The sequence below is a fragment of the Equus asinus genome, chromosome 22 (genome assembly GCF_041296235.1).
Source record: "Equus asinus isolate D_3611 breed Donkey chromosome 22, EquAss-T2T_v2, whole genome shotgun sequence".
Classification (NCBI taxonomy): Eukaryota; Metazoa; Chordata; class Mammalia; order Perissodactyla; family Equidae; genus Equus; species Equus asinus.
Window position 1 is genome coordinate 35,952,918 of NC_091811.1, and position 24,218 is coordinate 35,977,135.

Here is a 24,218-nt window from a genome sequence, read left to right on the forward strand (position 1 = left end):
GTGCTGGCAGAAACACTCCAGAACACATTCCCCATGAGGGCATTTAAGGCGCGATTGCCTCGTGCCCTCGTCCAGGAGGCCCCTGGGCTGCTGCTGCCGTCTCCTCCTGCGCGGTGCGCTGCAGAGGGGCCTTACCATTCCTGCCACCGGGGAAGGTAATTAAAACGAAGCCGAACCGCCCTCCTCCCGAAGTCACCGAAGGTTGAAGCTGCAGCTGGGTACCAATTAGAGGCAGCGAGCGAGCGGAGCAGCGTCTGGGCGCTGCAGTTGCATAAGCGCTGGGGCCACCGCGCCTCTGCCCGCCCGCTGCCCAGCGCCAGACGTTCGGGCTGACACAGGCGAGACAAACGCCTCCCGAGCCGTACTTTTATCAAGATATATTTGCTCGCCTTCCCAAGGTCATCGTAAACTCTTTCATTGATAGTTTATTCGTGCCATGTAGGTAAAACAAGCCACTTGATTTTAAACTACAGATTCTAACCCAGAAGCTTGTTGCTGTCAGATGAGTTAAAAGCAGCGAAGGAAAAATCCTACAACGCTGCAGATGTAGCCCACAGGCTTTGGGGGATCAAGTATATATTTATGTCTTAAAATGGCTAAGAAACTTGATTCTGTGGCTCACTCCTGTTTATGCTTTCACGGAGTGGGAGAAGCAGAATCACAATGCATGAGATATGCGCCAATGAAAAGGTACCGGTATTCAGAGGAGCAAAGGGGTATGGCTTTTGTTTGTGCTCTCTTTGGCTTCTAGCATATTTAAGATGCTCAATTAACACTGAGCAATCACTGTGTTTCTGTAAATGTTTACATCCTTTCTACAAGCCAAGTATGCATTGTTACTCCCACATGACAGAGAATAAGACAAAGCCAGCAGAATTGATAATCTAAGAGTCCTGAGAACTGGCAGCTCTTTCCATCTCTACTCATTTGTTTATTTATTTCAGAAATACTTAAATAGTGCTACTATGTGCCAGGCACTATTCTAAGCCCAACAGATATCAACTCTTTTGATCCTTGTAATAATCCTATGAAGTAGGTGCTATTATGATCATCATTCCGAGTTTGAAGATGAAAAAATGGAGGTACACGTGGGATTGATTAATTCATCCAAGGTCCATAGCCAATGAGGGGAGAAAGAAGGTTCCACCTCAGGGAGTCTGGCTCCGGGTCCATGTTCCTAACCAATACCCTTCTATTTGTTAAACAATCTTGGGCAAATCTTTGGATCTCTGTGACAAAAGGTCATCTTTTAAAAATAGACAAAATTCTCATTTAAGCAAATGGATTTTTGTGATGATTAGAGAGATTAATACTTTTTGCACCTATTTGAATTATTTAAAGATTATTTAAAGATTGCTTCAAGATATTGCCCTGACAAATGTTATAGAAATCTGCTATCTAAGGATGTGTGGGGGTGTGTGTTGGAGGTAGGAGGGTTATCCATCCGCTGATGGCAATAAAATGTGCAGAGAAAACTCCAATTGGAGCCATTCTACTAAGCAGATGACTCTCAGGTGAGAAATTATCCCTTAATTTGGGCCTTCCCTGCTGGTAAAGTCACCAATGTATTCATGTTCCCAGAGCAAATAGCTCCCAGTTCTACGCTGCCTGCACTGAAATGAAGCCACAATGGCCACACATGCACAACACAGACAGCACAATTTAATTTGGCTCTTGGCATCAAGAGTTTGAAGTCAATTGTCAAGCCTGAATACTTCAGAACAACCCAGAATATTTCAAATATTCTGCCCCAATGGCCCCACAAAATAAGACCATACTTTTTAGCCTAAACACTACAGTTTAAATACGGCCACAGAAAGTTTGGGAGACAGGACCAAGGTGCTGCATTCAAATCACAAATTAAATATTTCCTTTTTAAATTTTATAAGTGTTCCGCTTTGTATTTATCTCGTTCCCTTCCTCCAAGGGAGACTAAACATGTTGAATGTGTTATCCCTGTTATATTCCTGAGATATAAGATGTTTCAATAAACTGTTTCACAGACGAAGCCACTTGGGTTATATTTGACAATCTTTCAAATTATTTGAAAATGAAAAATAGTGTGTGTGTTGAAGATATCTTTGATGAGAAGATCTAAAGAATACATTCACTCCTTTGTTGTCCGCCCATATTAAGACAAAATGGCTTTAACCAGTTCCACTCTCTTCCTGTGCTCAGCCAAGCTTCCAGGCAAACCAGCACATGCTTAGGGCACCAGCACACACACACACACACACACACACACACTACACTCATGAAAGAAAAAATAAATTTTTAATTATTCTATATTTAAGACTTGAAAACACTGAAATTGTCACTGTGTAGAAAATCACAAATTTGGAGGAGCTTTGTGCATATATTTCGTAATTTTGCATGTATGTTTTTATTTTGAATTACCTATAGTTGGAGGTAGGGAAAGGGCATAATCTTTTCAGAGCTGCTTTAATCTGAACCTGGCCATGACTGGAACTAATCTTAGTTTGGGGAGTTCACATTCACCAGAACTGCTCTATGAGCAACTTTTGACTGTGGTAATATAAATCTTGCACTAAGAACTGGGTTCAATACACTGGTCCCAACAGCTGGGGACTCTCTTCCTTATCTAGACCCCCCCAGTGGCAAGACCATTAAGAGAAACATTTCCAGTAGATGAGCCCAATCACAAGAACATTTCTTGCTCTGTAGGATGGTTTAGATTGTGGCCATGTCAACGAGCACTCACAATTTTTAATCAAAGTATTTCAGGTGTAGGCTAAATGTCTAAATTGTTCTGAAATTCCATGGTTGTTTAGCAGCAGAGTTAGAACTTTAACCAAACTTTGCCATTCAAAGGCCGACAGCGTTCAGAACCTTGGTGGCTGAGGAACCATTTAGAGTTTATTTGCATGCTCAGGAACTACATGGAACTACATGAGCATAGTTGGATTTCGGATGAGACTTGTAGGTGATGAAGCTGACATCAAGTCGTCTACCTTTGGCAGCCATATTTGTTTTTCTCCCAGCAGCCTCTTACTGGTGATTCTGGCATTCCTGGACACAGTTTGGCAGCTACTACATTGAACATAGTCTTTTTTATTAACCCATGTTGCTGGTTGACCAGTTGTTGCCAATTTTGGCCAAAAGAGTGTTTACATTGCAGAAACTTGTTCTTTACTTCCTAGTCTCGTTTCAGTCTTTGTATCAGCAGTTCTCGAGGTCAAAATAAGCCCAGCATGCTTTTCAGGGCTGGCTCTCTTGTGTTTGGGATTCATCTAAGCAGCTTGCTACATCCAAACACAAATATCCCACCATCAAGCTAGTATTGTTGGTTCAATTCATGAAAAGCACGCAACATCTATATGGCAAATGAAAATATGAACAGGGTTTAAGGATTGCTCACTAACACATAAACATGGAACCATTTCCCTGTCTTTGGTATTACATTTCTGATGAGACAGTCCCTTCATCAGGGAACTTCCTGGGAGAGAAGAAAAACAGCTTCTATTAATTAGCTTTGTCAATAGCCATCCAATGTTGTTTGTAACTGGCAAGGTTTTCTTCTATTTTCTTGCAGCTGTTGTACTTTTTGCTGAGCACCCTCGGCTTGACGGTCTGTGTGCTGGCTGTGGCGTTTGCTGCCCACCACTATTCGCAGCTCACACGGTTTACCTGTGAAACCGCACTCAACTCCTGCCAGTGCAAACTGTTCTCCTCAGAGACATTCAGCAGGACCTTTGTGTACCAGGATGTGACTGACTGTGCCAGCATCACTGGCACTTTCAAACTGTTCTTACTCATCCAGATGATTCTTAACGTGGTCTGCAGCCTTGTGTGCTTGTTGGCCTGCTTTGTGATGTGGAAACACAGGTACCAGGTCTTTTATGTGGGTGACAGGATATGCTCCCTAACAACTTCCGAAGGCCAGCAGCAAACAGTCTAACATTCTTTCTCAAAGGTGGGAGAGAAAACACACTAACTAGCTGAGGTTCAAGAAAAAGAGAGAGAGAAAGAAAAGGAAGAAAGAAAATAAAACTTTTGACAATAATTAATATTCACCATTCTAAATGAATATTTTTATATTTTTCAGGAAATGAAAGAGCATTTCTATAGTATTTTCAAAAATTCTTATGGGGAAAATAAGGTCCAAATTGACTTTGAGATATTCAAAGGACACTGAAGAGGGAAAGAATGGCATACATCTATCTTCACAGTCTGGAGTTTATTCCTAACATTCATTTTATCCGTTACTGATATAATCTTCTTTCCTGTTAGCCCAGTTTGATGGTGTGAATTGGTGTTCCAGGCCCACTTGCTAAATTCTGTAGTCTTTCCCAGGCCTTCCCACCTCCCACCATTATCCTCAGTATGTTTTGGGGAATTTCTGGACAGCCAGGTTGACTTTATTTTCCCTGGTAGACGTGTCTTCAAGGCATGAGACAGCTTAAAGGAGCAAAGTGGAAAAGGAAGAGACTTTGCAAAAGGCTAAATAATTATAAACGCCTGGGTGGGGCGGGGGCCTTTTCTCCTCAGCTCCCGTTGTTGGCTCTGTAAGTAGATCACTTGCTTAATGCTTTGGATGATTGTCTGCTTCTCAATAATTGGAAGTTGGTGGTAGCTGTATTCTTAATGATGTAGAAGGTTTAAGAATAATTACATTATGCTTCTATTCTATCATCTAAAACAAATCATTAAAACTAATTTCTAGCTAATTGTTAATTATAATTATGCTCAGAAGTCTATTTAATGAGCCCTGGCTGTGCTTGTGTAGCACTGTCGGTATTAGGAGAAATTACTCTCACAAGAGAGGAGGCGTAAAGATTCTTTCTTCTGAAAGCCAAGCTTTACAAGGGAGAAAAAAATTTTTTTTTAATAATAGCTCAGGTTAAAAATACTCATTTAAGTGAAAACAAGAGCATATGTAATGGGAAACGTTTATACAAATAGCACATTTGTGATATGTTGTGAAGTCTCTCTCTTGGCAGCTAAGTACTTTTGAGAAAGATTGGGTAATGCTGATGTGTTCCATTCATGAAACTGTATCTGATATGTAATCCTATTATTGATTTGTATGCACATTCAACCTACAGACTTCAACTAATGTTTTGAAGTCCTGATTCGAGCATATGCCCGTTGACTCGGGGGGTAGTTTTGTACTGTTTTGTTTTTAGGTGACTTTAACTTTAAAAAGCACGCATACCCTATGGTAGGAGTCTTTTCTCTCTTATTGTTTTTATTATTAAATTTTGAACAATATCAATGTTTTAAGGAAGGAGCTTAGAATGCAAATTCATGCAGCGAAAATGTTATCAAGAACTTTCTCTATTAGTATCCTCTGTTGAAAGCAGAAATTCAAGATAATTGAACTCGATTTGCCTCTCCACATTGCCTATTGATATGCTTTACTAATCATGAAATTCTACCCTAAAAGAAAATCATTTTCTTCCTTGCCTTAGAAGATAGATGAATAATTCCATTGATTATGATAATAGTGTCAATTTCTACACATACCCAAATAAAAGGGATAACGCGAAGTCATTTAATTGGAGGATTGTAAATATCTTTTGTGTCCTCCAGATAAAACACCTGATTAACAGATGGTAAAATCTTTTTATGTATTGTCTTGCTTTAAAAGTGTCCTTCCTACATATTGGCTCAGGCCAAGAAGGCACACTGGAATGCTTAGTGGATAAGACTCTGGGGCAGTTTTGATCACAAACAAAAATTACATTGACAGAACACCAGACATCCTGATGATGACCTGAAAAATACTTTGTGCCCCATTAAAAAAAAAAAAACAAATCCCAATAACTGAATCCATTTTGATTTTGCCAGTTTCCTACATAAAGAAGAAAATGACTGAAAATCTGAAAGGTTGTAGGCTGTTCTTTAAAGAATGAGAAACTAGTGCTTTAATGCTAATTACTATGAATCAGGCGCTACTAGAAACACACGCTGAATACCTTTAACAACTTTTTATAGTAAATGCTACAGATTTTTATATTAGAAAATTGAAATTCTACACATCTCTAAGGTGCTTTATGCTTTACAAGCAATTCACAGGGTATGTCAAGTGGTAGAATAACTTTAGCTTATGTGCTTCCTTTTTTAAAATAATGCAACCAATAAGAACAGACATGGTGATAATAATCAGTTTATGTCTATATATACATGCAATATATAAAATGGGGATTTTGCTACTGTGTAACTGAATCAGTCTTAAATCTCCAAAGAAAGAAAAAAATCCTAAGTGAAAGAAGGAACAGAAAAACGGGAAAGAAACAAAAGATTCCTGTTCTGCAGACTCGCTGTGTATTGATACACATAAGAATTGTGTTGCATGAATAACAAACTGCTTTGGGCTGGATTTGAAGTATTTTGAGTTTGTGTTTTGCAAATATTGAAGTTACAATAACGGCAACAGAAAAGGAACAGACACACAGATTTACACTTAGCAAAATGTTACACTTTAAATCTGACAAGGAGCCAAGATGGTGACTGTCTCCTCGAAACCATAAAGCAGTCAGATTTGCGCAATCCTCCTCCTCTTCCACCTCCTTCAGGAGAACTAAATGAATCAAGACTTCGGAAAGAGGGGGAACAGCCGGGACTTGGCAGTACTTGAAATAGGAGGAATACAGCAGCCTAAATGTACAGACTTTGTAACCGAGCCCACTCGATCGGTCTGTGCCTCCACGTGACCACCATCTGTGCCTCCCTTGCTCCATCCAAATTTGTGTAGGCAGCTCCTTGGAGCCAAGCCTAAAAATATAGCTACACCAGGCCCTAGAAACTGTAGTCAAGGAACAGGCCTAACTTTTTTCCCTCTTTGGATTAAAAGTCTGTATGATCTCTTTTGAGGGGTTTCCAGCTGCACACGTTAATGTGTTGTTCTGACAGTGAGAGCCCATTGTATGTGTGTTTTCTATTTGTGTCCAGAACATCAGAATCTTTTGATATTCTTGCGCTGCAGTATATCTGGAATATGTTTATAGTTTTATAGTAAAGGGGGGGAGGTAGAGGGTCTACCAGGGAGATTCTGAGGGACAACAGTGGAGTGGTTATTTAAGGATAATCGGAAAGGAATTTACAAGATGCCCTGAAAAACCAATCGTATACTACCATGAAGCAAACGTTTATATTTTCTAGCGTTTGTCTCTGAACTATTGCTATGTGGCCATAAATTTCTGTAAGTCGCGCTGACTCTTGGTTCTCACCATACTCGAAGAACTCTATCGTGTTTTTAGACGTATACTGTATATTTGGGATGGTGTTAAAAAGAGCTGATGGCCAAATTTATTGAGCCACGGTGGAAACATTCATTTGGATGAAGGCTCAGTAGTTCAGCCTGTGAAATAAATACCTTGATTCATTTCTTCTAATTTTCTAGCACTTTACTATCTGAAATAATATTGAGAAATCATTTCATTGTCAAAAATATTGGTCTGTACTTTGGTGTTGCAATTTCATTCTTCTGGCATTGATGATACCGTGAATCGAGAACAAAGTGTTTCCTCCATGTTTGAGGTGGTTGTTTTTAAAGGGGATGCGTATAATGCAGATTTTCTTTGTCAATAAAATTCTTATAATCTCTGAAAACACCGTGTTTGGATGTGCTTTAAAGTGATGGTATGTTGCACATGTACTGGTATACATAAAATCTCTCAGATTAGTGTTTACTTCAAAAATCTGGTTTTGGAATAGAGGAGAGCTCATTTTCATCTTTACTCCTTTGTTCCAGGGACTGTCTCTATGTTGGTGCACTGCACCCGTCAGAGGAGTCAAGGTTGTCAATCCTCCCCAGGCAAAGAGAGCTCGAGCTGGAAAAAAATCTTGCAAAAAGTACTTGGAATGCTGAGTCTTAATTTATATGTATTAATTTCAAGGAAAGCTTGGCCTAGAGAATGGGACACATGTTGAGTGTCACATGTTCAATCATATTCTACATCTAATTGTGTAGAAAAACAGACGGCCTATTTCATTTCAAGTCTGAATGCAAGGACTCCTTCTTACCAACTCTGAGGCAATTTAAATAGTTGATCATACTGTAAGATGCAGTGGTTCTTTTTTCTTTAATTTAGTTAGAAAAGCTTGTAGAATGTGAAAGGAAAGGGATAAGGATTTAGGACCATGGTCTGAACTGGATTTTTTATCCTTGGGTTAAGGCTGTGAGTCCTATGGTTGGAAATCTGACTGCCACTTTCTGGCCAAGTGACTTTGGACAAACCATTTAGTCTTTAGTTTCCTCATTTGTAAAGTGGAGGAAAACCTAACTGCCTCACAGCATCACAGGAAGGTTAAGTGAAATAGCGCTTAGCAAAGAGACTGGCTCATAGAGGAAGCATCATAAACCTTTGCTTCTTCCTTTCTTAGGTGGGTTCTACACAGCCTGGACACTTCGCATTGATGCAGGCTCCTGTCCCCACATCCAACCAGAAAAGTAGCTCTGCTTTGCTGACCCCTCTATGATTTCCTTTTTATAAACCAGAAACATTATCAAATGAGCCTCAAACAGAAATTCTGTTTTTAGATAGGACAGCACCAATTCATTGATGATAGCATACAGAAGTGTGTGCTGGCTGGATCCCTGTTTAGAGCCATCTGGATGTTTCTTGAATGTGGCCATCTTCTCTCAGTTCTTCTCCCAGGCAGAAGTGGAAACTGAGACATTTCTCCTGATTTTCATATCACTTCTAATATAATGTCATAGATGCATGTTTACCACCAACTTTAATAAAACTTTATTGGGCTTTGATACATTATCAGTCCGCTGTATATTAGGTTGTAATGTACAACTCCCCATTTATTTAAAAACTATCAAGCACCTTTAGTATGCTTGACTTTGCGGGGCACTGATTCTCATTCAAGAATCATAAAAAAGGTTTATTTCTGAGCATAGTCCGAAAATACCAAATGGAGCTTCATTTTCCAGGCTGGAAGTAACCAGGATGAAAACACTTACATGAATCTTTAAATTTGTGGCAAATTTAATTATTGAAATTATACAGCTGGAAATCTACTTTTTCCCTTGATAGAGACTATCTATCTTTATAGTTCATGATAAATTATTATAAATTACTTTTTCATTTAACACATTCATATCTTTTATAAGTTAGCCTTTATGAAGTGTAGGCTCATATTGGCTATTGTATTTTTTAAAAATTCAGATTGTAAGCAAAAGAAAATAAAACTAATATATGAGGATACCAGGTTGGAACAACAATTCATCCTTTTATTTCTTTCCAACAAATATTTATATATGTTTACTGATCCCTTCCAAAGTATGGGTTCTTAGAGGAAGACTCTTTTCTTTGGGAAGGTCATCAGAAAGATCCTTTAATCAAAGGGATGTGGGACATAGACTCATCTGTTATTCTTGGGAAAATATAGATACTAGGGTAATAATCCAAATATAAAGATTTCAACTGAGAGACAAAGTCTTCTGTTTGCTGAGACTCTCTGACTGGGGGATAAGAAGGCCTGAAGACTCACTTGTGAGACCTGTGCTGCTTCTTCCTCGTCCACATGGAAGCCTGCTGGAGAAGGAGGCAGATGTCCCTGAGATGGGACCCAGGCCCACCTGCTGCTGCCAGGAATTGTGGAGGAGGCTAAGATAACACCTGGGGAGGGGGCTGAGCAATGAGATGTCAGTGGGCAGCTTGGGGTCTCTGAACCTGGAGACCTTGGACTACGCCTCTCTCGCCGTTGGGGGTGGGGGCGGGTTCCATTTACTCTGTTTGACTTCCTATCCACACCCTTCTGCCCAGAAACTCACTGTGTTGTCTTTGCCTGACCAAGTGGGATTGTAAAGAACAAGAGGATGACTCTCAAGGACCACAGGGGGCAGTGGCACTTGTGACCAGGGAAGATACCTGTAATCTCATGAAATCCATCCCCAGTGGGGTCCTGCATCTTCCTAGGTGTGTGTTTATTAGACCATGGGTTACCCAAGGGAGGCCTGAGAGAGGTGTGCTGGCCATAGCGAATCGTCAAATATAAAGGAACCAGAGTTTGAAGAGTATGTGAGTAGAGTTGTCACTAACTTCACTGGATTATTTTTAATTCTTTCATTCAGGATATAATTCATGTACTCTTACAAAATAGGCAATGTTCTCTCAGGTACCTTTATGGGCAAGAGTAAACAATTTCTTATTAAATTTTCTTTTTAGATTGCAACAAAAGTGGCCAAAGGGTGGTTATACAATTGAAAAGAGAGAGAGAGAGAGCTCTTTATTTTAACCTAGAGAGGCTTAGGATGTGGGACATTGATCTTGCCTATTTAACCAATGGCAGGTAAATGCAGGGAGGAGCGACACCATGAATCTGTTTAGGGGCTGGGTCAGGTGACCACAAATGAAAACCAGAATTCCGTTTGGCCTAGCCTGGGTTGGAATAAGAGCAGACATCCCGATACAATGCTCATATCTTCCCACCACCAGATTTTAAAGTCTTTCCAGACAGGTGTGTGTAAAATGACCAAGAAGGCCACGTCCACTTCTATGATTTATCTATCTCTCTCCTGGGCTCTTTCTACTCTTCCAGAGAAGAGTCTACTCCCCACCATACCTCATTCCAGAGCAAAACCTGCCCCTCCTTCATCTCCTGTCCCAGACTAAGGTATTATTAACTCAGGTGCTGGGAGTTAAAGCCTTAAATACAGAGATCCCTATAAATATTGTTTTCATTTTAATAAGGTATTCCTAAAGATCAGAAACTTTGCAGGTCCAGAGAAGTGAGGCATGATGCCAGGGAGGGGAGACCTAACCAGTGGTCCTTCAAACCCAACCCTGGAGGGAGCCAAGTACTCTGTCTGGTCAGAAGATTCGTAGTTTCAGAGCTGGCGGGATTTGGAGAACAGTTCCCTTCAACCCCAGCCCTGGCTGCGGCTGGGGAGCATGTGTGGGTCTGCAGCTGAACAGGCTGCTGGTTACAGCTGAGCAAATCTCTGCTCAAATTGGTTGAAGGGAAGCATCCAGAAGTCTGAGGGAAGGGGTTTTTCCTCCCACGATTTGAGAGGGCATTTTATTATGGAAGGCAGAATGAGTAAGAAAGGGAAGAATTCATGCAGAACCTCTTTGCCCCCAGTGCCCAGCTCCCTGAGCATTACTGACAACTCACCAAGGTTGACTAACTTTGCTTAGACCCCCAGGCTTCTCTATTCATCCCACACAGAACACCCTCAGAGACTGGCTTGGCTTCACGTTGCTGCCCAGAGGAGGACGTGTCAGGCAATAAGAAAGAAAAATGCTCATTTCTTGTTGAAAAAGTCCCGAATTGTAACTTAACAGGGTGATCTTTTTTTCTAATTTCCAAAATGTGCTTTTCCCCCAGAGTCCTTGAGCACAGACCTGCGGTTTTCTCTCTCCTCGGTTTCACAGTCTATCTGTCTCAAGCCAAGCGACTTGGCTCTGCTCCCCCTGAGTCAGAGTCTCGGCTGGTAGCTGAACCCAGGAAGCCCTGGCCCCACGTCTCTCCCTGGAACCACCAGACCACACAGCCTCCTGTGCTCAATCCTTTGGCTGGGTGTCCTGCCTCCTCTTTGTTTGGAGAGAGATGTCTTACGTAACTGCACAACCTACTAAATGCTCCATTGTCTTCCACTTGCAAGAGCTCAAAATAACCCATTAGTGACTTATGACTTATCACAAAGATAGAATCTATTACCCACATACCCACAGCCCCCAGGAGCGAGCCTCACCTATCTTACTTAGATCAATAATGAACAACGAGACTTAATGACTGTGGTCTTTGGGGAATTATAAGTTCAGGACAAGGAGCAGGAAATACAAAGTCTAGTTCATCTATAGGTCACAGTACTTTGCTCAAGCAGCACATGAAAGTCATTGGTAATTCAAGATTGAGACAGGCACAAACAATTCTGATCTGACTATTCTTTTACTAATCTGATTTTGATAAACAGCTGATGAAAATGGAAGGTGTCTGGTCACTAGGGGAAAGATACCCAGGCAGTGAACTCAGTTTATCTCTCTAGGCAGAGATTTATTTCAAGGCTCCTATTAATAGCCCACAATCCAAGGACTGTGATGGCTGCCCTGGACTGCAAGAGCCTTCTGAGCAGAATGGGAGAAACCCACCGGGTAAGGTCTTCTCCTCCATCTTTATTTTCTATGAATCTCTGATTAGCCCTGTTGGGAATTCTAGTAATTACTTTAAGCTGGCACCTCTAGAAAAAAAATATATACCTCTTAGGATTCAATTAAAAACGAAAAGAACCTCTGCACAGTGTTGCCAAGGAGCTTTCACTGTGTAAGGCAGGGGTGTAGACCAGGATGAATAAAACACTCCGCATTAGGTGACATTTCCATCTGGTTCTGCTGCCAGAGCAGCCCTGGGGAGAGGAGCTGGAGAGAGAGTGGGGGACAACCTGCTCCAGCCTGTTCTCTCTTCCCCACGGACCTTATAGTCTTTCAAGGATCCCGCAAGACTCTTACTTCTTTCTTTCTGCAGCAGACGTTTGCTCATCTGGGACCAGCTACGTGATTAGTTTCAGGTGGAGGCACATTTCTTTTCGTGCTCAGTGACATGTGAGTGCACAGCAAAGCCTTCAGAAAGGGTCCCTGAACTTGGTGAAGTGCAGTCATCTCCAGCTGCCTTGTGAAGTGTCCTGGGCACCATGGAGAGAGGAGGTGAGGGACTCTCTGCCCTTGCTACAGCTGCCCCTGCCACTTCCGTTAACGCCTCCGTATCATGTACCAGGCCACCAAGTTCAACGCATGGCTCTCTGGACAGCAGCAGCCAAACTGAGCATGTAAGAAATTTCGCTGTGCTGATATTTTGTGTGCAAATGTGGCTCAGGTCTCATCATATTCAGCTTGCTGAGTAAGAAAAAGCTGCAAGTAGAGGGAGGCTTCCATTCTGGCTTCACAAGAGTGCTTCCCGGAAGGATCTCTGAAGCCCAAGCTTCTTGCGGGACCTAGTTGCCTACATTACAGGGAAAAATTTTAGGGTATATAATCTGAAAACTCTGCTAACCTTGAAATAATAAGGAAAAAAATCACTTCTTTTGATTTCTGTTTTCCGGAAGACAAGGTGGAGTTCAAGTCCACCTCAAGTGGGAAAATTGGTTAGTTTCCATTTTATTTGAATACAACCTACCTGCAAGAATGGGTGGGGACTACTTGCACTGCAAGAACAACTCTAAAAGCTCAACATAGCTCATGGAAGTGTCATGGCAAATCTGTTTTCCTTTTTAATGCCAACTTGCTATGTAGGAAGGATCTAGTATAGACATAAGAAGAAATTCTTAACTAGGAATATGTAAATTATGGAAGAAATTACTAGGGAAACTTGTAGAATCCCAATCTCTGAAGAATATTAAATAACCTTATCTTAAGATTATTAAGAAAGTAGTGCACAACTTTTTTTCTAGTATGGCTTCATTCGAATCCTACCCAAAAACTATAAGAAAAAAAATTTTCCAGCTGGAAACCATGGGAATTTACCAAACCAATAGACTTCCAGTCACGTCGCTGTCCCTCCTTCTGCCTCCTGGCCTCTTCTATGTCTAAAAATACTTCTGGCTTAGGGAGTTTTGGAGACAGGATCAAAAATAGGGAAGTTATGGGACTGTAGGAAGGAGTAGAATTGAAATATCAATAAATTATCACTTCAAAGGAGCAATAAAAATGAGATTTCAAGGAAAAAAATCCTTAAGAATAGACTACATATTTTAAGTACGTACATGAAAATAATATGAAAAATAAAGTCCTCTTTAACTAGACTTGGGAAATTCCAGAATGATATTTTAAGGATCCTTTGAATTGAGTGTCCATATGTGTTTGAGAGGCCATATATTATGGTCATTAGAGTATGGTTCTGGAACCAGGCTACCTGGACTTGAATTCCAGTGTGTGGCCTTGGGCAAGCCACCTACCCTCTCGGTGCCTCCCTGCCTCAGTTTCTCTATCTGAAGGATAATAATAGAGTTTTTGTGAAGAATGAATGAATGAATGAATAAACAATGATCTGTAATAGATTTAGAACAGTGCCTATGGTCAATGCGATGTAAGTGTTTGATGATGATGGTGAGTATAAACTTTCAATAAGCTGAAACTCAGGGGCACATCAGGAAAACAGGAAGACAGTGTTAGCACCTAAAATTCCTGTAGCAAAGGACTCTGGAAAAACACACAAATTAATAGTTTCTATCTTCTGGAACCTAAGTACAAAGCAGTAATACCTCTGCCCCTCGCAAACACTGGGAGTGCAATGCAGATGGTTTTCTTGTGTTTATTTCCCAGCCGCGATCTTGCCTCAGTGGGCAGACTGGATCAGGGCTGCAAAGTCCTGGCATCTAAGAGCCCTGAGGCTCACTGGCCTAGGGGAATGACATGCCAGGGCCAGAGTAAGACTTTTAGAGCTCAGAGCCATCCTGTGGGCCACTTCCCTACCCCCATAGATACAGGCTATAATAAATACCTCCCATTGCCTAAAGGGAGTCAAAAAGTCACAAAGAGCTTTGAGCAGTGGGCAGTATACACTGGGAGGGTAAACCCAACATCTCTGCTTTGTAGACACTGGCGGGTCTATGAATTAAGTGTTTGCACAGATATGTATGATTTCTTTCTTCAAAGTGCTGGCAGAGTTATTTTCTTCCTACCCTATCCATCAACTCTGAGGCTCTGCCCAGCACCACTAACTCAGGATCCATGCAAGGGCAGGACCTTAGCAAAGCCCTGGTAATGACAATAAGATGGTGCATAGCAAACAGGGATCCCTGAATTTTATGGACCCATGTCCAGATAGCCAACATCAGCATTAGAATCCAAGAGATAAAACCCACAGAGGCCTTTTCCAAAGCTGTTCTCTCCAGGCCACATCGCCTGCCCCAGGGTCCCTGTGGGCTGGTCCCTGAAGTGGGCTTAAAACGCAGGCGTCCTCTGTCCAGACCTAAATGCAGGATTCTATAAATTGACATCTTGGGTACTCTGAAGAGCTAAGAGAGACAAGATTTAGACTCGCAGCATGCCTGTGAATTAAAAATAGAAATTAAATACAGACATGATCAAACTGTCCCGTTGGGGAGAGAGGCCTGCCTTCCCTTTAGGAGAAATGTAATGGGATCTGATCTGAGCACAGGCAGACACTCCAAGCCACATCCATTGCGCTGACACTAGTAGAACTATGATGTCAAAAAAGAGACATGGCCAACTTCGCACTCGACCCCAAGCCACCTCTCCTTCTGCCCCAAGTTTACTCTCTTCTGCTTTTCTTTCAGGCAGAGGAAGAAGGACCACAACCAAGGGCAAGGGGCCAAGGAGGCATTAGCATGAAAGCCCTTGGAAATCTGCCTGCAGAGTTTTGTCTTCTTTCCTCCTATAGCACCAAAGCAGTTCTGGATGAAAAAGAGTCAGAAGGTCAGAGTGAATAAACATGCGAGGGACTTAAAGATAAGCACCAGGTTTTTCACACTATGTTCTGTGAAAACGTAGGATTTACTGAAGGTTCACGTACTTTTTGTAAGAAGAATTAGGCTTCAGGTGGATTTTTTAATGAAATTACCAGAGTTTTAAATATTTTTTTAGAGGTCATATTTCTCTTCTCTACCCCCGGATTATACTCCCATCCACACTCTACGTCTGTGCATTGCTCTCCAAGAGCAGTCATGGCCCTTGACATAAAGCAAAAGGGTGAAATGTTTTTCTGTCATTAAGTGTTAAATTTTGAGTCTTTATTATTTGCAGTCAAAAGTTATTTACTACATTTGTTTTGCTGTAATAAGGAAAAATTATAAAAAGGGAAAGAAAATGTTTTACAATCTCTTTTAGTTTATTCTCAAGCCTTTTTCTCTAATGTTTACTTATCTTAAAATCATTGTGTCAGATCTGGAAAGAATCTTTCTAGTCCCACTCAGTCCTTTTACAGAAGAGCAGACTGAGGCCACACAAGGGTGAGTGACTCACTCAAGGTCACTCGACTCGATTTCTCTCTGTCTCTCTCCTTTCCTTTTTAACATAAATGTTTGGCTTAAAACTGGCACAAGTTTTTCTTTCCATTTTTTTTTCTTTACTCTTTGCCATATGAATTAAAGTATTTTTCTCTTTGATTGGGATCTGCAGTTACACGCACTCTGATATCAACCAGTTAGAAGCCCCTGCTCTGTATTCTCGAGGATGCTCGGCAAGGTCTTGTTTCTTCTGGAACAGGGCGAAAACTCCACATTCATACTGCTAATATATCCCAGGACATTTCTCCTGCACTTTTTTAGAATAAAACACAACAAAACAAAATAAAACTTACTCATCCGCTTCCCAACCTCAATGACCCAGAGTGAATGGAAATAGTGGAATGGAAAAGGTGATTCAGGGACCCAAGAGTCCATTTGAAGAGGAGTAGCTGTAAGTGTGACTAGGAAATACTGAGGGGCCGACCAAAGCAGCCTCTTTCTTTGAGGACGTGCCCTTGGTGGTGATCAATAACACTGGTGAGTGGAATCCCGGAGGGGGTCCGGTTACAAACACTCTAGACCTAGTCAGATTGCCTGGGTCCAAGTCCAGGTTTTGGTATCTGTACTAGCTGTAGACACCTGGACAAATTCTTCAACTATACTTAGTTCCTTCATCCATAAAATAAGAGTAATAAGGCACCTACCTCACAGAGTCATTGTGAAAATTACATGAGTTTATATCTGCAATGTGCTGGAAAGAGTGCCTGGAACATTCTAAGGGCACAGTCTATGCTTGTCCTTATCATTACCTGTTATCAATGCTGTTTCCCAGCCCATCTTTGAATCTGAAAATATGAGCCAAAGACAGAAGAGGAGGGGAATTGTTTTTTGGTTTTTTTTTAAAGATTGGCACCTGAGCTGACAACTGTTGCCAATCTTTTTTTTGTTTTTTCCTGCTTTTTCTCCCCAAATCCCTCCAGCACACAGTTGTATATTTTAGCTGTGGGTCCTCCCAGTTGTGATATGTGGGACACCACCGCAGCGTGGCATGATGAGCGGTGCTATGTCTGCGCCCAGGATGCAAACCCGTGAAACCCTGGGTCTCCGAAGTGGAGCATGCGAACTTAACCACTTGGCCATGGGGCCGGCCCCAGGAATTGTTTTATCATGTTTACCAGGTGCTCAGGAAAACAATGCTGTTATGGCTTGACAGTGAAAAGTCCCTTTTCCTATACCTAAACCCAGCTTTAACTGTTAAGGCATACTTGCCTGCAATTAACATTCAAAATAGAGAGCAGTTTCCAGAATGTGCTTTCTTAGAGAACTGTCTGGTAGATTTCAGACTTTTAGACTAGAGTCTGGTTTCCGGTTAACATAACATGCCTCTGTACCTACTAAGCACAAGTTTTCTCATTGTGGGACCAGATCTGCAGCAGGAAATGACACCACCAGCACCAAGTCTTTGAATGTGGGATTACTTTTAGACTCTGCTCCAAATGCTCCTATTGCCAAAGTGCATTGGATAGTCCTTGCCGGTCACCTTCCTGTGCCTTTGGTGATGTCCTTTTCAAAGCTGGACCCATCCTCTGGGAAGCTGCATGCTAGTACTTCTAAAGAGTGCCAGGATTTCAGAGTCAGCCCTTGTAACAGCGTGAAAAGTTTCCATGTGCAAGTAATGAGACATTTCTCCCATCAGACCGTCAATCTTTCCAGTGTTGTGTCAATCCTTTCACCTTTAGTGGGGTTGCCATGGACCACTCAGGAGATATCATGTGATTACCAGCACACAAAGAAAAGGTAGGGAGGGGCTCTAAAGAAAATTTGGAAATGGCAATGGCAATTAATTGGCCTGACACCCACAGATTCTGGAGGCCATTTTATGCTTGGAAGAACAGTGATCTGGGAGTCCCTGACAATGCTAGCGGAATCATGCTGCAGGCGAACCTTCCACTGCTTCTGATTTTTTATCTGCATCTTTTGTACAACCACCAACATAGACACGTGACATGCACAACGGCTGGAGACTCTGGTGAGCAGCATAAACTCCTTCCAAAGCAATCAGGTCTTATTCCTCCCTACCACATTTGAAGGAGAAATCAAATATGCGACTTAAAGCTAAAAACATTGGGCTTTGGAGTCGGTAGGTAAAACAGATATAAGCACCATCATTGGTCACAATGCCAGAATAGTTAGAAACATTCTTCACCTGCTCAGGTTGAAAAAGGGAACCAGGCTCCAGCTTATCTCCTGCGGAGTAAGTGACTAATGTGAAATCAGCCGTGGGGAAGCCTGCCTTGGCCTCAGAACAGACTCCTCGGCTCTGTGTGGTGCCCTTGGCAACACAACAGAAGGCTGGAGGAGCTGGGAGAGGCCGGACCCAGTAGAAGGAAAGAATGGCATGAAATACGATGCAGCTGCTGAACTTTCTTTTCATTAACTTTAAATTATATCAATTTCTAGACTTTTGGATACCTACTGAAAGGAGAAAAAAGACTAAAAAGACAATCTGTCTGCTTTTAACTCAACTCAAATGGAGCAATAACGAAAGTAGTTCAGCCTGGGGCAGAAAGACAGGACCACCACTATCCCTGCTTGCCACCTTCCAATTCTGTTTAGCCAGAAGTTTCCATTTCAGCTCTCCTCCTCGGAGGCAAGGAAAACACAGCTCCAGAAGGAGGCCGTCCTTGCAGCTGTCTCCTCTGCCCGGTCTCATCCCGAGCCCAGAGTGACTCAGCAAAGCAGCCCCTTCCAGGGTGGGAACAGGGCAGGGCGTCTGTAACGTGGCTGCAGGAGTGTGCGCCATCTTTCCAGCTTGCTTATTCACACTGTCCTGAAGCACGTCTAGTAGAAATGGCCACCAGCCCCTGGATCATTAAATTATTCATGTACTCCATACTCCAAGCGTCCTTTGGGGGAGAGGTGACCAGGAAGATGTTTTTGTCTGTGCTAGGCCAGAAGAGATTGGGGTGGATGGCTGGGAATGCGGTGGGTAGAGGGGCAGCCATTAGCTCTCATCTTCAAATCCCCAAGTGTTCAAGATCCTAGGACTCCCAGCCCTGCCCTGATCTTCTGCCCCAAGATCTGCTCCCTTTTACTTAGCCGGGTCTAGAGATCTTTGAATGCTCTGTGCTTCTCCAGAACGCCTGTACTTCTTGATCACAAGATAAAAAACAAGGGCAAGAGGGAAAGGAAATGTAAAAGACTCAATATTCCAGTACAAGTTTATTGAATATCTGCTTTGTGTTAGTCATCATTCTAGAAGCTGGATGCACAGAAATCAATAAAGCTTACATTCCTGTTGGAGAAACAGACGGTGAAAATATAAGCAAATAAATAGAACATTTTAGATAGTGGTAAATATCTAATGGGAGAGTCTTATGGGAGAGAATGAAGGGGAAGGGCAACAGTGGCATGCCAAGGGAAGGTCTCTTTCAGGGCATGCCATCTGATCTGGGACCTCACTAATGAGAAGGAGCAAGACATGCAATGATCTGGGGAAAAAAACCATTCCAGGCAGATGGAACAGCAAGTGCTAAGGTCCAGGAATGTGGTTAGGCAATCAGAGGCACAGAAAGAAGACTAAGGAAGCTTGATCAAGGTGTCAGAGGGGCGGGCTGCCACCAGGTGGGGATGAGGAGTAAGTTGGGGTCAGTTCACAGAAGGGCTTGCAGCCCACGGGAAGGAGTTTGGGAGCCACTGGAGTGTTTTAAGCAGTGGAGTGACATGAAGTTCATTCTTTCTGTTTTCCGTCCCCACATATGATACATACATACGTACACACACACACACAGGAAAGATATGTAGTTAGGGTAGAAACTGAGTTTGGGTTATAAAAATATTTTGTGTTTTCATAATCGGATGTTACTTCAGATTTGATATTTAGAAGGCTGAACAATTTCTCAGAAACACAAGAGGAAGGGCTAGGTTGGAAAATAAGGCAAGTGTTTCTTTGAAGACTTTTATAAAAATGATACTTGAAATAGAAAAGCATCACCTCTACACAGGTCATGCTGGACATTAAACTTTCAAAGCCAATTTTTAAGATATTTTGTCACGGCCAGAACAGGGACACGACAGGGAAGAGAAAGGTAGACAGCTTTCTCACTAAGTCCCCAGGACTTACATATCCATTAAGAGAAGGCATGACTTGGTTTAAGAAACCAATAGCCAGTAATTTACAGGTGACATGGTTTATCCATATTTGCACAGAGTACCAGGTCTCCCTCTGAGATCCAGACGAGAACCTTCAGTTTTACCCACTGTTTTAACCACAATGGTCCCTCTTTATTCCAAGGCATTGGCACCACTCTGGAAGACCCAGTCAGTGAAAGGATTTGGGCAAGTCAATGTTTTGGGGTGTTGACCTATGAAACTCCTTCAAATATTCCTTTTCTATGTGACTTTCTTTCTTTCCTTCCTTCTTTTCTTTCAAGAATTTTAAGAAAAGGAAAGGAAAACCTGAGAGAAAAGGGAGATGATTTTTATTATGAGTTCCGTGATTACGTCTAATATGGCTAAAATTACGTGATATTATTCTTGCAAAAGGATGGAGTTTTAAACACCTAGTGATTAAAGGTGTTCTTTCAGACTACGAATAAACAGAGACTGCGTATCCACAAAATTTCTTGTTGTTTAAAGCAAATATGTACAAAAGTCAAACAAATGCCTTTTTAAAAAACAAAATTAATGTTTGAAGAAAACTGCGATGGACTTGAGCAGCCTAGTTATTAATAAAGAACAAATGAAAACATGAATTACTTGTAGATATATTTTTATTCACTTCATCACATTTATCGTCTGCCAAATTAAAGACGTAATGAAAGACAATATTTTCAAAGAGTGAAAAAGCAGAAATCAAATATTAAATAAGATAGGGAGTATACAAAAAGTAGTAGGAGAAGCAACTATAATTAAGCAAACTGCTTAACTCTGGAAAATGTGGACACTTTCTGCCATCATATATTCTACTTTCACAGTGCTTGCAGAACCCTAAATAAATCAGTTTTTAAAATTTCATTTTTACCTCAGAGATAGTTCTTTCATTTGAATAGATAAGGGAAGTTAGCTCAGTAATTAAAAATCTGAAGAATAAAAGGATGAGAGACTGAATATTGGCTCCCAAAAGATATCTGAATTCTGATCCCTGGATCCTATGAATGTTACCCTATATAGCGGAAAAGGACTTTGCAGATGAGATTAAGTTAAGGATCTTGAGCTGGGGAGATTATCCTGGATTATCTGGATGGGCCCTAAATGTAATCACATGATTCTTATAAGAGAGAGGCAGAGGGACGTTTGACCTAGAAAAGAAGGAGGCAACATGACCACCAGGCAGACACTGGAATGATGTGGCCACAAGCCAAGGAATGCCAACACCCACTAGAGCTGAAAGAGGCAAGGAATGGGTTCTCCTCAGAGGGAGCGTGGCCCTGCCAACACCTTGGTTTGGGAGTGTTGAAACTGATTCCAGACTTCTGAACTCCCAAACTGTGAGAGAATAAATCTCTGTTGTTTTAAGTGACCCAGTTTGTGGTAATTTGTTACAGCAGCTATAAGAAACTAATACAGAAAGCTATAGTGAATTAATACTCACTGGCATCTTGAAGGGAGTAAAAATAGCTGAGAATTTTTTTAAATAAAGTAGCATTGAAAATGATCTGTTTCTATATCAGAAGAATAAAGCACAGTACTTATTTCATTGTTTAGTAGTACCATGACTTCTTTAAAGAAGAGCAGGTAATATCTAGACTGGTAAAGTTTTAGTACTAACCGTATAGGGAGCTTTGATTCTTCACTTGTTGAAGGAACTGTAAACTCTTACAGATTTTTTATGTCAACATAATACATGCACATAGTAAAAAAAAAAAAAAATCAAATAGTACAGAGAAGTTTACACTCAGAGCTGCTTTTCCTCCCTCTGTCTTCACAGTCCCCCTCGTTCTCCTCGGAGGCAGCCAAATTAATCCTTTCTGACTTCACTGCTTCTGGATTATGTCCACAACTCTGAATAACATGATTATACCTCTAGTATTTTATTTTATCAACTTTAGGGAAAAACACAAAAAACTGCTAAGTCTCCATTAAGAAAGATGAAGATTTAGCTCAGTGGATTTTTATTTGGCTGCATATTAAAATCATTTGAGGAGCTTTGAAACTATGCCTACAACTAATCCCCACCCTTAGATGTTCTGATTTCATTGATGTTGAGTGGGACCTAACCATCAGGCATTGTTGAAGACATTCAGGTGATTCTGCTGTAGTCAGGGCTGAGAACTACTAATTCAGCTCAAACTCAGCCTCCACGTTCCTTCCCTCCTTCCTTCCAATATTTTCTAGCTACATTACATATTTTCTTTCTTTTTTGGCCATTCTTACAGCTATGCATTATTCAGTGTGTTAATATTCATCCATTTAGTCTTTATTTTAAATAATATGGTTAAATATCTATTTGTTGCCATTAACTTTAGATGCTATTTTCTGATTCCTAACTCTTCATAGGTAGAAATTCTAAGACAGCCCCCAAAATTTACCCCCTGGTGTGCACACCCTATGTAATCTCCTTCCATTAAGTGTGGACAGTACCTGTAAATATGAAGGAATATCACTCCCTTATTTAGGTTACTAATCAGTTGAGTTTAGTTAATTAAAAGAGAGACATCCTGGGTGGGCCTGACCTAATCAGATGAGTCATTTTAAAGAAGGAAAGGCAACAAACAGATGCTCTCCTGCTGGGCTGGAAGAAAGCAAAAAGCCATGTTGTGAACTGTCCATTGAGTATTTCATGGAGGACGGCAATCCTACAACTGAAAGGAATTGAAATCTACCATAACCAGTGAGCTTGGAAGAGGACTGCAGCCTAAAATCAGATCACAGATCACAGACAGGCTGACTCCTTGATTTCAGCCTGGTGAGACTCTGAGCAGAAAATCCAGCTAATCCATGTCGAGACTGCTAACCTACAAAAAGTATAAGATAATAAATGGGTATTGTTTTAAGCTGCTAAGACTGTGGTAATTTGTTATCCAGCAGTTGAAAACTAATGTAGTAACCAAGCAAGATGAGGATATAGTCACCCTTACTATTTGCTTAACACCACCTCTCTCTTTCCTGAATCATAGTTTCTATCAACCATGCATTTACTTTCACCTTTTCAAGGTTGATACATTTACAGTCTGTTCTGTAACAGTGAGAATGTTGTTGTGAGAACAGGACCTGTAGCAGACTGGCTACACTTGAACCTGGTTCTACTTAACATTTGCTAGTTAAATGTGGGTGAGTGAAGTAATCTCTCTGTGGCTGTTTCCTCATCGGTATTATAGAGACAGAAAAATAGACCCTACCTCATAGTGTTGTGAGAAATGAATAAGTCAATGCCTGTAAAGAGCCTAGAAGAATGACTAGCACAGCATCATCATTATCATCAGTACTCGATAAATATTGCTATTTTTATTGCTACTGTTATTTTGTTTACACTTTTGTGATTTGAATACGTTTCTTCTAAAAGATGAAAAACAGCAAATTGCATTTTCATAAAGAGGACTAGGTATTTTTCACAGCACTGTCAAATAGTGTGTTAGCATTAAGTATCTTTATCTGCCAATTTCGTAACTTCTGGACTATTTGAAGGAATGTTTCTAGCACCAAGGTCAAATGTTTACCATTTTTTAATACATTATCAATTTCTTGAAAATTTATCCTATTTTAGTTTACTTTGTGTTGGACAATGACTTTCTCATTTTTTATTTTCTCTTCTTGACAAAAAATTTTCTTTCATAGTACCTCAAAACTATCCAGTCCTTTAATACTTCAAGAAATTGCAAGAATCTACTTTCTCTTCAGAGATATCTTTTAGCTCCAATCTGGACTAGTTCTTGAAGCTGTGAAATAACAACAAACCTGGGATTTTATGGTAGAAATTTGAACAAGTTTTTTTCCATTTATCAGTAAAAATAAACCAAAGTTAGTTGTGTAAAGTACAGTTCCTTGGAGAATTCTGTCCGTATGATAATCGCAAATTGTTGGCAGTCCCATGAGGATGAAGACCAGCTTTGGAAACAGACACTCCTAAATTCTAATCCTAATTTAATCTAATTCCTATCTGTGGGAGCTCAGACAAATGATTAACTCTTCAGACCCCCAGTGTCCTCATCTTTAGAATGATGATCGTGGTACATGGCTGGTAATTCTGTATGCAGCAGATCACATGAGATGATGAGTGTAAAGCTCCGTGTGTGATGCTTGTTGAACAGTGAATTCTTACTAAATGCTATAATCATGATCATATAATCAAATATAATCATTAGTCAAGGACTGAAGCTAATCACCCTCGTAGCAC

General features: G+C 41.0%; 1 protein-coding gene and 1 long non-coding RNA gene across 5 annotated transcripts in view; one reads left to right on the forward strand and one right to left on the reverse strand.

Moving 5' to 3' along the window:
* The window catches only part of SSPN (sarcospan), a 51,618-nt gene extending 30,981 nt beyond the window's left edge, over window positions 1-20,637 (forward strand). Inside the window, exons 3-4 of one of the 3 annotated variants that reach the window (XM_070494988.1) lie at window positions 15,215-15,353; window positions 20,178-20,637. In XM_070494988.1, coding sequence (XP_070351089.1) covers window positions 15,215-15,353; window positions 20,178-20,392 — 354 coding nt within the window. In that variant the 3' untranslated portion in view covers window positions 20,393-20,637. Of the gene's footprint in view, window positions 1-3,553; window positions 7,576-15,214; window positions 15,354-17,308 lie in introns of those variants that run through there. The other 2 variants (XM_044775246.2, XM_014846857.3) reach the window with 2 other exon arrangements.
* The window catches only part of LOC139041629 (uncharacterized), a 108,482-nt gene that overhangs the window by 74,269 nt on the left and 9,995 nt on the right, over window positions 1-24,218 (reverse strand). The window lies entirely within an intron of this gene.